At 44.0% G+C, this 13,476-nt stretch overlaps 1 protein-coding gene across 7 annotated transcripts in view; it reads left to right on the forward strand.

Moving 5' to 3' along the window:
- The window catches only part of MAP3K13 (mitogen-activated protein kinase kinase kinase 13), a 156,612-nt gene that overhangs the window by 134,103 nt on the left and 9,033 nt on the right, over nucleotides 1–13,476 (forward strand). For 5 of the 7 annotated variants that reach the window (XR_014077221.1, XR_014077220.1, XM_081571364.1 and 2 more), the window contains 5 exons: nucleotides 1,239–1,348; nucleotides 2,098–2,214; nucleotides 3,002–3,139; nucleotides 9,068–9,854; nucleotides 12,543–12,613. Coding sequence is in view for 4 of the 7 variants with exons in the window: in XM_081571364.1 (XP_081427490.1) it covers nucleotides 1,239–1,348; nucleotides 2,098–2,214; nucleotides 3,002–3,139; nucleotides 9,068–9,854; nucleotides 12,543–12,613 (1,223 nt within the window). In the remaining 3 variants the exon portion in view is untranslated. Of the gene's footprint in view, nucleotides 1–1,238; nucleotides 1,394–2,097; nucleotides 2,215–3,001; nucleotides 3,140–9,067; nucleotides 9,855–12,542; nucleotides 12,614–13,476 lie in introns of all 7 variants that reach the window. The other 2 variants (XR_014077219.1, XM_081571363.1) reach the window with 1 other exon arrangement.

Consider the following 13,476-nt stretch of genomic DNA (forward strand, 5'->3'; position numbering starts at 1 on the left):
GAGATTTTCCTGCCTCTTAAACTTTAGATGAAATTAGTCTGAAACACCATGCTTTATGGAAAAGTCCAGTGTCCTTTTTAACTTTTGTGAACTTCTGGGAGATTTATAATTACATGGACACTTTGGCTCTGCTTTCTAGACCCCCATCCCTGCCACCTCTTGGTCCTTTATCTTTGTCTGTCATTGACCCAAAGATGCAGTTCAGTACCTTTCTTTATTTTTTTTTTTAAAAAAGCAAAACCAAATAAATATACTCATCCAAAGTCAAGGTGAAAAAAAAAACAAAAACAAAGTCAAGGTGAATGTCAAATTCTTTACTAAAGATTTAGGAAATTGGAAGAGGCTTACATTTTGAACAACTTAAATCACATATTAGATACGCATCCTAATATGCGTATCTAAATTTTTTTCCAGACTACTAAATTCTTTGACCATGCTCTTTCTCCTCCTTCTCCTTCCCCTTCCCTCTTTTCTTTCTCACTCCCAAATTCCTATATGCGTGCGTGCGTGCTCAGTCACTTAAGTCGTGTCCAACTCTTTGCAGCCCCATGGACTGTAGCCCTCCAGACTCCTCTGTCTGTGGAATTCTCCAGGCAAGAATACTGGAGTGAGTTGCCATGCCCTCCTCCAGGGGATCTTCCCAACGCAGGGATCGAACCCACATCTCATAACATCTCCTACATTAGCAGGCGGGTTCTTTACCACTAGCACCACCTGAGAAGCCCACAGATTCCTATATAAGTCCCCATATTTTTATCCCCTTCTCCTGTTGTTCATGCCTCTTGGATCTTCTATACTAAATATTTTCTCAAGATATTTTTGGAAACAAAGCCCAGGAAGAATTCTGGGCCAATGTAAAAATGGTCAAAGTCTGACTGACACATGCTTATACCATATGCTTATCAGAGCTGTTCTTTCTAGCTAGGCTCTCTCCACCGCAGTCTTGACTTAAAACTGAGCTGCTTTCTTCCAGAGATGATGGCTAGCATGCCAGCTGTAATGTTTCTTGGGGCCAAGACAGCATCGAGTATTGGACTAAACACAGAAAATGGGGTGAGGAGTTGGGTAGGGTGTGCAGACACATTAATGTGAGATATTTTACTATTGAACATCTATTCTATAAGGCTCTTCAGTATAATCATATGGGGTGGGTGGGAGGAAGTCTTGTACAGGGTCCTATGGTTATATCAAGGATTAAAACTCCTGGAGTTAACAAAACCTAATTTGTCCTCACCTAGGCTGAATGGAGAGAAGAAGTGAAAAAGCATTTTGAGAAGATCAAGAGTGAAGGAACCTGTATCCACCGATTAGATGAAGAACTTATTCGAAGACGCAGAGAAGAGCTCAGGTCAGCCGACCTCTCCTACTTCCCTTCTTATTCCCAGGTCTTCAGGTATTTAATAGGAACCCTTGCTGTGAGTCATTTCATCTTCTACACACCTGTCACCTCTGCTGGTTATTGTTATTTTCTTTAAAAGTTGCCCTGAAAGTCGGTCCTCCTTTGTATCTCTTTCTTACTGTCTCCCTGCACCTCTGTTATCTTCCTTCATCGTATCTCTGCAACAAAGATCCCTGGAGCAATGCTATTTGTTTTTTTCAGTTGCTGCCCTAGGTAACATGAAAGATCAGAAATTTATAAAAGGTAGTCCCTGACCCCAAGATGCTTATAATCTATTAAGGGAGAGAACACAGATAACCATTAGATTAGACAAGATCTATACCATGGATAAGTATAAATGAGGGATTATCGTGTTAGCTTTAACTGCGTATTTCCCTTAACATGTAGCATATTCTTACTAATATATTGCCAAATAGTGCACAAAGGCTATCAATTATACATAAATTGCACTCAGATTTTACCTCCTAGCTATTCTGTATGAGTGGATATGGCCCTTAACAATCAACTAAGTGGAAAACTTGGACTTCTCATCTCCCACTCCACCTTGTCTGAGTCACTGCATCAGACAAGGGAGCCTTAAATTTAGAGGGCCCATGGGCAAGTGCTTTTGAGATAAACCATCCTATTATTTCATTAGAGCTGACCCTAGCTCTCCCCCACATTCATCAGCTTCACTGCTCCTGTGTTTTCTTTGATAGGCATGCTTTGGATATTCGTGAGCACTATGAGAGGAAACTTGAGCGGGCTAATAATTTGTACATGGAACTGAGTGCCATCATGCTGCAGCTAGAGATGCGGGAGAAGGAACTCATCAAGTACGTACCCGGACCACTGTTTGTCCTGATTGATCTGGGTCCATCAGTCGGCCAAGATGTAATACTCGTCCAGGTTACTGCTACTCAGAACTGGTGGCTGTTTTATTCATCCGTCCAACATTGCTTGGGGGATGTTCCAGGCACAGGTCCCTGCCCTGGTGGGGCTCACATTTGAGTGGAGTCGCCACAGAGCTGGTTCTAGGGGACTGTGCACTTTGCAGTTTCAACCTGCCTAGTTGCTCAGGGAAGGGGGTCTTCATTTCAGGAGGAGCTTGGTGTGGATGAGTGGGAGCTTACCGCCCCCTAGGGAAGAAAAGCAACTGCTGCAAGCGGTTCAGTGTTTTCCTGAGAATGGCAAGAAACTCTGGGGTCCTGACTAATAGCAGCTCCTGAAAATAAGTAGGACTTCAACCTTTGCTTGGTATCTCATGAGGCGTGTCAGGGGAAGGGAAGGTTGGCCTCCGAGTCCCATCTGCAAGCTGAAGAAAAAAAAATGAAGTCAGGTTAGTTTGAATTTAGTTTTGTTTTTTTTCTTCCTTTTTAACCTGAAGAGCAGCCTTGTTATTCAGATAGCCTGTATCTGTTAAGTGTGGCCAGACTCTGTGGGTGGAGTAAACCTGTGAAAACATTCTGCCCACCTTTTCTGTCTGTGGTGACTGGTGGTGGTGGTTTAGTCACCAAGTCGTGTCCGACTCTTGTGACCCCATGGACTGTAGCCTGCCAGGCTTCTCTGTCCATAGGATTCTCCAGGCAAGACTGAGACATGGCCTTTTCTTTCATTCTTCAGGCGTGAACAGGCCGTGGAGAAAAAGTATCCTGGGACCTACAAACGACATCCTGTCCGTCCAATAATCCACCCCAATGCCATGGAGAAGCTCATGAAGAGGAAAGGCATGCCTCACAGACCTGGGATGCAGGCCAAGCGGTGAGCATCTATACTGACACTATTCAGATAAGTGAGGAAATATGCCCCTAAAATACATTATCAGATGATGGTGAGTGTGGCCACACAGTATTGCCTCTGGATACAGAGTAGGGAAGTGGGAGAAAGTGTGTCCTGGACTCCGGGAATCCAGTTATTACTATCTAAGGCATCAATATTTATTATCTTAGCATGGAACAGTGAAGAGAAATGAAGTGGGGCCCAGACAGACCTGGATTCAAATCCTATTAGAAGCTGTGTGATTTGGAATATGTCAGTTGATCTCTCTCAATGCCATGGGTAAAATGGTGTACTTTCTTTTCCTTTTCTTGACTCCCTGTTGCATGGAATTGAGTTCTCTATAATATGCATCATGGGTCTATGTATGTCCCACTTTTATTTATTCATTTAGTTAGTTCTTTTTAATAATGTAATAAGTGCCTGTAAATACACCACCAAAACAAAAGCAGGTGCTTTGATAATTACCTATATCTAATCATCTAATCCCCTCATCCCACTCCTGTGTGGAACTTTTGTGAGGTTTAAATAAGACAGCGTGTGAAATCACCTAGAAAACCACAGTTCCTCAAAAAAAAAAATGTTTTAAAAAATTTTTTAAGACGCCCTTTCCCCTAATTACAACACATTTCCCTTGTTAGTTTAATGTTAGAATGCTCTTCCAGTCAGTTTTTTAAATCAAACACCTGCTAGAGGAATTTCTCCCAAGGAATGGAGTGTTGTACAGTTCAGTTCAGTTCAGTCGCTCAGTCGTGTCCAACTCTTTGCGACCCCATGAATTGCAGCACGCCAGGCCTCTCTGTCCATCACCAACTCCCGGAGTCTACCCAAACCCATGTCCATTGAGTCGGTGATGCCATCCAACCATCTCATCCTCTGTCGTCCCCTTCTCCTCCCGCCCCCAATCCTACCCAGCATTAGGGTCTTTTCCAATGAGTCAACCCTTCGCATGAGGTGGCCAAAGTATTGGAGTTTCAGCTTCAACATCGACCTTCCAATGAACACCCAGGATTGATCTCTTCTAGGATGGATTGATTGGATCTCCTTGCAGTCCAAGGGACTCTCAAGAGTCTTCTCCAACACCACAGTTCAAAAGCATCAATTCTTCGGCGCTCAGCTTTCTTCACCGTCCAACTCTCACATCCATACATGACCACTGGAAAAACCATAGCCTTGACTAGACAGACTTTTGTTGGCAAAGTAATGTCTCTGCTTTTCAATATGCTATCTAGGTTGGCCATACCCTTCCTTCCAAGGAGTAAGCGTCTTTTAATTTCATGGCTGCAGTCACCATCAGCAGTGATTCTGGAGCCCAAAAAAATAAAGTCTGCCACTGTTTCCCCATCTATTTCCCATGAAGTGATGGGACCAGATGCCATGATCTTAGTTTTCTGAACGTTGAGCTTTAAGCCAACTTTTTCACTCTCCTCTTTCACCTTCATCAAGAGGCTCTTTAGTTCTTCTTCACTTTCTGCCATAAGGGTGGTGTCATCCGCATATCTGAGGTTATTGATATTTCTCCCAGCAATCTTGATTCCAGCTTGTGTTTCTTCCAGCCCAGCGTTTCTCATGATGTACTCTGCATATAAGTTAAATAAGCAGGGTGACAATATACAGCCTTGACGTACTCCTTTTCCTATTTGGAACCAGTCTGTTGTTCCATGTCCAGTTCTAACTGTTGCTTCCTGACCTGCATACACGTTTCTCAAGAGACAGGTCAGATGGTCTGGTATTCCCATCTCTTTCAGAATTTTCCACAGTTTATTGTGATCCACACAGTCAAAGGCTTTGGCATAGTCAATAAAGCAGAAATAGATGTTTTTCTGGAACTCTCTTGCTTTTTCAATGATCCAGCGGATATTGGCAATTTGATCTCTGGTTCCTCTGCCTTTTCTAAAACCAGCTTGAACATCTGGAAGTTCATGGTTCACGTATTGCTGAAGCCTGGCTTGGAGAATTTTGAGCATTACTTTACTAGCATGTGAGATGAGTGCAATTGTGTGGTAGTTTGAGCATTCTTTGGCATTGCCTTTCTTTGGGATTGGAACAAAAACTGATCTTTTCCAGTCCTGTGGCCACTGCTGAGTTTTCCAAATTTGCTGGCATATTGAGTGCAGCACTTTCATGGCATCACCTTTGAGGATTTGAAATAGCTCAACTGGAAGTCCATCACCTCCACTAGCTTTGTTCGTAGTGATGCTTTCTAAGGCCCACTTGACTTCACATTCCAGGATGTCTGGCTCTAGGTGAGTGATCACACCATCGTGATTATCTGGGTCATGAAGATCTTTTTTGGACAGTTCTTCTGTGTATTCTTGCCACCTCTTCTTAATATCTTCTGCGTCTGTTAGGTCCATACCATTTCTGTCCTTTATCGAGCCTATCTTTGCATGAAATGTTCCTTTGGTATCTCTAATTTTCTTGAAGATATCTCTAGTCTTTCCCAATCTGTTGTTTTCCTCTATTTCTTTGCACTGATCGCTGAGGAAGGCTTTCTTATCTCTCCTTGCTATTCTTTGGAACTCTGCATTCAGATGGGAATATCTTTCCTCTTCTCCTTTGCTTTTCGCTTCTCTTCTCTTCCCAGCTATCTGTAAGGCCTCCTCAGACAGCCATTTTGCTTTTTTGCATTTCTTTTCCATGGGGATTTTCTTGATCCCTGTCTCCTGTACAATGTCACGAACCTCTGTCCATAGTTCATCAGGCACTCTGTCTATCAGGTCTAGTCCCTTAAATCTATTTGTCACTTCCACTGTATACTCATAAGGGATTTGATCTAGGTCATACCTGAATGGACTAGTGGTTGTCCCTACTTTCTTCAATTTAAGTCTGAATTTGGCAATAAGCAGTTCATGATCCGAGCCACAGTCTGCTCCCGGTCTTGTTTTTGCTGACTGTATAGAGCTTCTCCATCTTTGGCTGCAAAGAATATAATCAATCTGATTTCAGTGTTGACCATCTGGTGATGTCCACGTGTAGAGTCTTCTCTTGTGTTGTTGGAATAGGGTGTTTGCTATTACCAGTGCGTTCTCGTGGCAAAACTCTATTAGCCTTTGCCCTGCTTCATTCTGTACTCCAAGGCCAAACTTGCCTGTTACGCCAGGTGTTTCTTGACTTCCTACTTTTGCATCCCAGTCCCCTATAATGAAAAGGACATCTTTTTTGGGTGTTAGTTCTAGAAGGTCTTGTAGGTCTTCATAGAACTGTTCAACTTCAGCTTCTTCGGCGTTACTGGTCAGGACGTAGACTTGGATTACCGTGATATTGAATGGTTTACCTTGGAAACGAACAGAGATCATTCTATCGTTTTTGAGATTGCATCCAAGTACTGCATTCTGGACTCTTTTGTTGACCATGATGGCTACTCCATTTCTTCTAAGGGATTCTTGCCCACAGTAGTAGATATAATGGTCGTCTGAGCGTTGACCCAATCCTAAATTAATGCACAAGAAAGAAATGTGCCTTAGTCTGGGTGTAAACCTATCAGTGAGATTGGGATAAATGCAGTAAGAATAAAAGTAGTGAGAAAATGCAAACCAAGCATGTATTTTAAGACTTTCAGAACAGTGACCATCCCAGCACAGCCTGACTAATATAAATCTAAACCACTGAGGGATAACTACATGGATTAATCTCAGCTTTGCTTTTACTTCCCATGCCTGACCATCTTCTGGTCAAGCTCTAGAAAAATTGTTTTCAGTTGGCACCTGGCAAACCCCTCCAGGAATCCCCCCACCTCCCTTCTTTTGGTATATGAACTACGCACAGCCTTCACCTGCTGGCTCCTCTCTGCAGTCTGCCAGTAGCTAAAACACCAAGCACTTTGGGAGCAAATAGTACTGTTTTATTTTTCACAGTATGAGCTCGTGTTTACTTTTATTTCAGCTATGAGAAACGTGTTTGAAAGTTTGACAGCACCAGTAGATGCTTAGTCGATGAGCTGAACTTGTCTAGAAAGGGAACTCAGAGTGGGTACTAGAGCTTCAGAGAGTTCTATTGATTGCCTTTTGAAGGATTTATGTTTCAGATTGTTTGGACAATCCAGTGATTATCAAGTCAGCAGGCCAGTGCCCTCTGAGGTGATCAGAGAGGAGAAACCATCCACTATCTTTTAGCCTCAGTTTGTGTTTAGTTAGGGACAGAAAAAGATGAACAATGATGGATCCACCAAGCCCATCACAATTGAGTATAGTTTAATGAGATAGTTTAAATGCCTCTTAACATGGAGAAGCTTGGAATGGGGGGAGAACTGTTCCTTGGTGTCCAAAGACTTGGCTTCAAGCTGTGAGTTCTGCCATTTCCTAGCTTTGTGATGGACACAAGCCAACTAACCTCTCTGATCCCTCAGTGCTCTCATCTGTAAAATGGGTATTGTAATAGTAGGAAGGTGGTAGTTTGTATATTGTGAAGTGCTTTGTAAACTTGGAAGTGCTGTATCAGTGTTATTCTGTGATTTTGCACTGCCAGGTTAAGCAGCCTTCACCTATCTTAGGACACTTTCACCTAAGTTCTCTTTTAGATCCTGCCATAGCCAGTTACTGTGTAAATATTGATAGATGCCCCCACTGGGCCTTGGAGGGCTCTCTTTCCTCAGTAGAGAGCCCCAGGACTTCTCCAGATACTGTCTGTGGCTCAGGTTGGCCAACTGACCACAGGGTGTGAATCTGAGACAGGAAGATGCTGATAACCCCGCAGTACCCTATCCACCTCATCATATACCGATGACACCTAGAACTTCTGTACTAAGACAAGTCTTTAACTGAACTTCTCCTGAAAGAGAAGAAAAACCCATCTCCTACTGCCTGATGCCTACTGATTTGCTGTGAGGCCTGGCTCTTCAAAATGTGGTCCTCAGTTGGGCATCATCTGAAAGCATGTTAGAAAGGCAGGCTCTGAGGTCCCATCCCAGACCTATGCAGTCACTTTAACAAGCTCCCAGGTGATCTGTACATACCTTCAGGCTGTCCTCTGACTGTCCAACAAGCAATTGGAGAGACTGGCAATTAGGAGAGACTTTTCGTCTAGATTCTACCAATAATGAGCTGTGAGACCAGGAGCCAATATGGTCGGGGTTTGGGTTCCTCATCACATAGGATGAAGGCAGGACTGCACCTGCAGTTCCCCTGCAAGGTCTAGGACCCCCTGGGGCCTGAATAGAGGTGTCTTTGAGACCACTGTGAGGGGAGAGAGGATGAGGAGCCAGAGCCTTGTTGAGGGTGGCAAGGGCTTCTGCTTTCCTACCTCTCTTCAGCTGTTCTGGGTTTGGGTTTTTTAAGGTGAAATTCACATATACCATTATATTAATTTCAGGTGTATGGCATAATGATTCAACATATGTGTATATTGTAAAATGATCACCACAATAAGTTCAGTTAACATCCATCACCATACATAGTTACAAATTTTTTTCTTGTGATGAGAACTTTTAAGATTTACTCTACTGTGCATGCATGCATGCATGCCAAATCGCTTCAGTTCTGTCCAACTCTTTGTGACCCTGTGGACTGTAGCCCGCCAGTAGATCCTCTGTCCATGGATTCCTCAGGCAAGAATACTGCAGTGGGTTGCCATGCCTTCCTGCAGGGCATTTTCCCTACCCAGGAATCAAACTCAAATCTCCTGCATTGGCAGGCAGGTTCTTTACCACTAGCACCACCTGGGAAGCCCCATTTACTCTCTTAGCAACTCTCAAATACACAATAGAGTATTGTTAACTACAGTTACCATGCTGTTACATCCCATGACTTACATGTATCATAATTGGAAGTTGGTACTTTTTGACCCCCTTCACTCATATCGCTCACCCCCTAGTCCTGTCACCCCACCTCTGGCAACCACCAGACCTGGGATACATTTCCTCAAACTTGAATGAGTTTTCCTATGTTTAAAACCAAACCTGTTCTTTCCTTGCAGGCCCGATCTGTTGAGATCTGAAGGCATCCCCAGTGTGGAAGTAGCTCCCACGGCATCCCCTTTATCCGGAAGTCCCAAACTGTCCTCCTCCAGCAGCAAGAGCCGATATCGGAGCAAAGCACGCCACCGACGCGGAAACAGCAGAGGCAGCCACAGTGACTTCGCAGCCATCTTGAAAAACCAGCCAGCCCAGGAAGATTCACCCCATCCCACTTCCCTCCACCAAGCTGAGCCCCAGTACCCTTCTCCCCAGCACCATAATCCTCTGCAGCAGCAATACCAGCAACCCCCACCTGCCATGTCGCAGAGTCACCATCCCAGACTCAATATGCACGGACAGGACATTGCCACCTGCGCCAACAACCTGAGGTACTTCGGCCCCGCAGCAGCCCTGCGGAGCCCACTCAGCAACCACGCTCAAAGACAGATGCCTGGCTCTAGCCCTGACCTCATCTCCACGGCCATGGTGGCAGATTGTTGGAGAAGTTCTGAGCCTGACAAGGGCCAGGCTGGCCCCTGGGGCTGTTGTCAGGCTGACCCCTATGACCCCTGCCTCCAGTGCAGGCCAGAACAGCATGGGTCCCTAGACGTCCCCTCGGCCGAGCTGGTGGGGAGGAGCCCCAACCTTTTCAAGCCACCAGCACACAATCCCCTCTCGGAAAATGCCCAGGGTTCTGAGAAAATGGAAGAAAATGAATTCAGCAGTTGTCGGTCTGCATCATCCCTTGGCGCCTCTCATCACATCACTCCCCCAGTGCTACCTCGCAAAACAAGGCCACTTCAGAAGGTAAGGTGTAATGACAACAGCAGTGTGTCACTGCCTTTGAGGAATGTCGAAGCCTATCATATGCTATGCATTATAGAATGTATATAGAAAGTATGCATTTTATAAAAGGATGAGGTAACAAAAGCACAAATAGCAGTATTTTTGCTTTTAATACTTTCCACACTGCTTAGGTGATAGACTAAAGAATACAACTCCTGAATCAGGGCACTGATTCAAGTATATATAATTTATAAGTAGAAAAATAGCTGTATATTAGGGCTGTGTAATCAAAATAGGTTGCAATCCACTATCCTAGCCTAGTCCTAAGGATGTTGCAAGAAGGAAGGATCCCAATATAAAACACATTTGGGAAACAAAACCGTATCTTTCATTCCCTCTCGGAGATTCCTAAGTACACGTTTAACAAATCCTAGGCTTTGAGAAATTGTGCAGTAACCTCCTTTAAGCCAGTGTTTCCCTCACCTATTTGACCATACTGCCTTTTAAAAATAACATTTATTCATCCCCCATGGAACTCACTTTCTTCCCAGTAGATTTTAGAAAAACATCGCCTTCATTATTAACCATCAAGATCCAGCTAGTTCTCAGTCACCAAAACCTATTCCTCTCCTCCTCACCCACTGGCTGCCTGTGGTTTATTAGCTGGGAGGCCGGCTAACTCTCCTACCTTATGTAAGAGCACAAGCTTGGTAGTCAGACAGACCTAAGTTCAAAGCCAGGCTCTTCCACTTAGTACCTTTCTGAGCATCGGTTTCTAATCTATAAAATGGGTCTAATAGTGGACCCTGCCTCACTGATTGATGTGAAGATTAAATGAGTTAATATGTAAAGAATGTAGAACCTGGCATCCAGCAACATTCCAAAAATATGAGCTCATCTTGCTAATGAGTTATAAATAACACTATATATGAAAAGTGTTTGGCACACAGAAAACACCCACTCAGTTCTAACCGTCGTTTCACGTTATCTTCATTCATCGGGAGCTCCGTTGAAGAAAGGAAAGTGTCTGAAATGCAAATGAGCATGTTTTGGCCAACTAGACATTTCCTAGGAAAGAAGCTGAAGCTGAGGGCCACTGTCTCAGAGCTGTGCTTCTGCCTCCACATACAGTGCTGCTACTTACTGAGCATTCCCAGGGATACATCGTGTTTCGGGTAGTGCAGTGGGTTTGGGCTAATTCATTCTCTGTAGCTCTGACCCCTATGGCTAGTAACATATATTTTGGTAGCATCTTTATTGAGATATAATTCACTTACCATACAGTTCTCTCATTTAAAGTGTACAACTCAGTTCTTTCTATTCAGAGTTGTGCGCCTATCAGCACAACTGATTTTAGAATCTTTTCGTCACCCCCAGAAGAAACCCATCAGCCCACTCCCCAGTCCACTCCCAAGTAACATGTATCTTTGAACTGTCCTGCCATTTTGAAGCATCTGTGGGTCTGCAGGCCACAAAACACACCCCTCACACATTTGGCCTCCCTAGAACCACGCTCCCACAGGGCAGCTCAGCCTCTCCCTACTGAGATCCACTCCCAGGAGTGCTCTAGGGGGAAGTGCTTGTCTCCACAGGCAGAATAGCTCCATCCCTGTCTTTCCTATTCAAAACGCATATCAGAAGACAAATGGGTAAAAGTGATAGATTATTAGAACTGACTTTAAAAATAAATTACCCTTCCAGCTTCCTTGACAGTCCAGTGGTTAAGACTTAGCCTTAACACAGGCGGTGCAGGTTTGATCCCTGGTCAGGGAGTTATGATCCTGCATGCCTCGTGGCCATAAAACCGAAACATAACAGAAGCAATTGTGTAACAGATTATGCTCAATTCTTGGTACAGTTATTTGGACCCACTTTACTCACCTCCCAAGGGATTGTTGTAATCCTGTGCATCATGGTGCTGTGGTTAATGATGGTTGATCTTAAGTGGGGCTGTTCCTGTGCTCTTGAAGGGAAGTGGAATCTTCCCTTGAGGGAAGATTGTGTTCTCAGATGAGACACTACACCCCTTCCAGACCAACCACAGAGCCCCAGCAGATGTCCCAGCCAGAACTCTCTTACCCATGCCTACGTGCTGACTCAGTCGTATGTTAAGCATCTACTTTGTATGCAGTGTTGTGTTAATGGTAGAGGAGGAATACAACAGAACAAGATGGGATCTGACCTTAAATGGTGTATATCTTAGCAGTAGAGACGATGTAAGCATAATAACTATAATACTAGGGGAAAAGTGATTGGTACATAAAGAGGAGAAGTAGTTGTTGGGCTTTGAAGAACTGAAAGATCACCTCTTGTTGAAATCTCTGTGTCAGAGCCTAGAACCACTAGTGACAGTGGTTACAAGAGACCACCCTCAAATCTAAGACCTCGTCTCTGGTTTCCCCTCCTGATTACTCACCTGTGGACATTCTTATGGAGGCTTCACCTCCCTGAGGGCAAAGATAACCCAGTCTTACCCAGTTCTATATGTCCTCCAGCATCTAGTGGAAGGCCTAGATGGACACCCAGGGAAAGTTGCTATATGAATGAATGAAGAGGTATACTTTTAAAAATGACACTCAGCAAGCTACCTCTCAGTGCCTCTGATGATAATTAAATCTTTTACAGGGTCTCTGTGTGCATACGTGTGTGCGTGTGTGTGTGTGAATGTAAGGAAGAGAAATAAGACTCTTTTCTCCTTGTTCTCCTCAGAGTGGAGATGACTCCTCTGAAGAGGAAGAAGGGGAAGTAGATAGTGAAGTTGAATTTCCACGAAGACAGAGGTAAAACCAATAAACCCATGTGATTGCTCTCAGTGTAAGCAGGGAGAATCCTGAGTTTGCCACACCTCCAGTTCCATCATAGGCCACTTTCTAACAGCCCCTTATAGGGAGGTTTGGACCCACTGTGTTCATGGTTTCCTGTTGGCCATTTTGGTAGCTGGCTATGCACTGCAGATCCTAGTTTATCCAAATTCACTAGATGAAAACTGAAAGATGGGGAAAATAAATATGACTCAAGGTTTTATTTGAGAATATAGTGGGCAGTTTATGAGCAATGGCTGTGCTGTTTTTTGGGTAATTTTATTGGTTTCTAGTGTACCTCATTGTATTAGTCTGCTCAGGCTGCTGTAACAAAACACCACAGACTAGGTGGCTTAGACAAAAGAAATTTATTTCTCCCAATTCTGGAGCTGGGAAGTCCAAGATTCCTGGTGAAAATTCTCTTCCTGGTTTGCAGACAGCAGCCTTCCTGCTATGTCCTCACATGGTAGGGGAGAGAGAAAGAGCATGAGAGATCTTCTTCTTCTTATAAGGCCACAGTCCTATCAGATTAGGGCCCCACCCATATGACCTCATTTAACCTTAATGAAGTGACTGAGCACATACTCACACCTCCTAAAGACCCCATCTCCAAATTCAGTCACATTGTAGATAAGGCTTGAACATATAAATTTGGAGAGGATACAATTCAATCCATAGCACTTCCCATGCCTTGGATTTTATACCTTACCAGGTTAAGTATAGTTAAATAAGTTGATCCTCCTTCAGCCCATCCTTAGAAACAGCTTCCTGCCAGCCAGCAATAAGAACTTTGCTTGTAGGACCAAAGAAGGACCGCACACCCCTACCCCTAGAATTAACAG

The sequence above is a fragment of the Giraffa tippelskirchi genome, chromosome 2 (genome assembly GCF_054371585.1).
Source record: "Giraffa tippelskirchi isolate mGirTip1 chromosome 2, T2T-mGirTip1v1.2.pri, whole genome shotgun sequence".
NCBI classification, from domain to species: domain Eukaryota; kingdom Metazoa; phylum Chordata; class Mammalia; order Artiodactyla; family Giraffidae; genus Giraffa; species Giraffa tippelskirchi.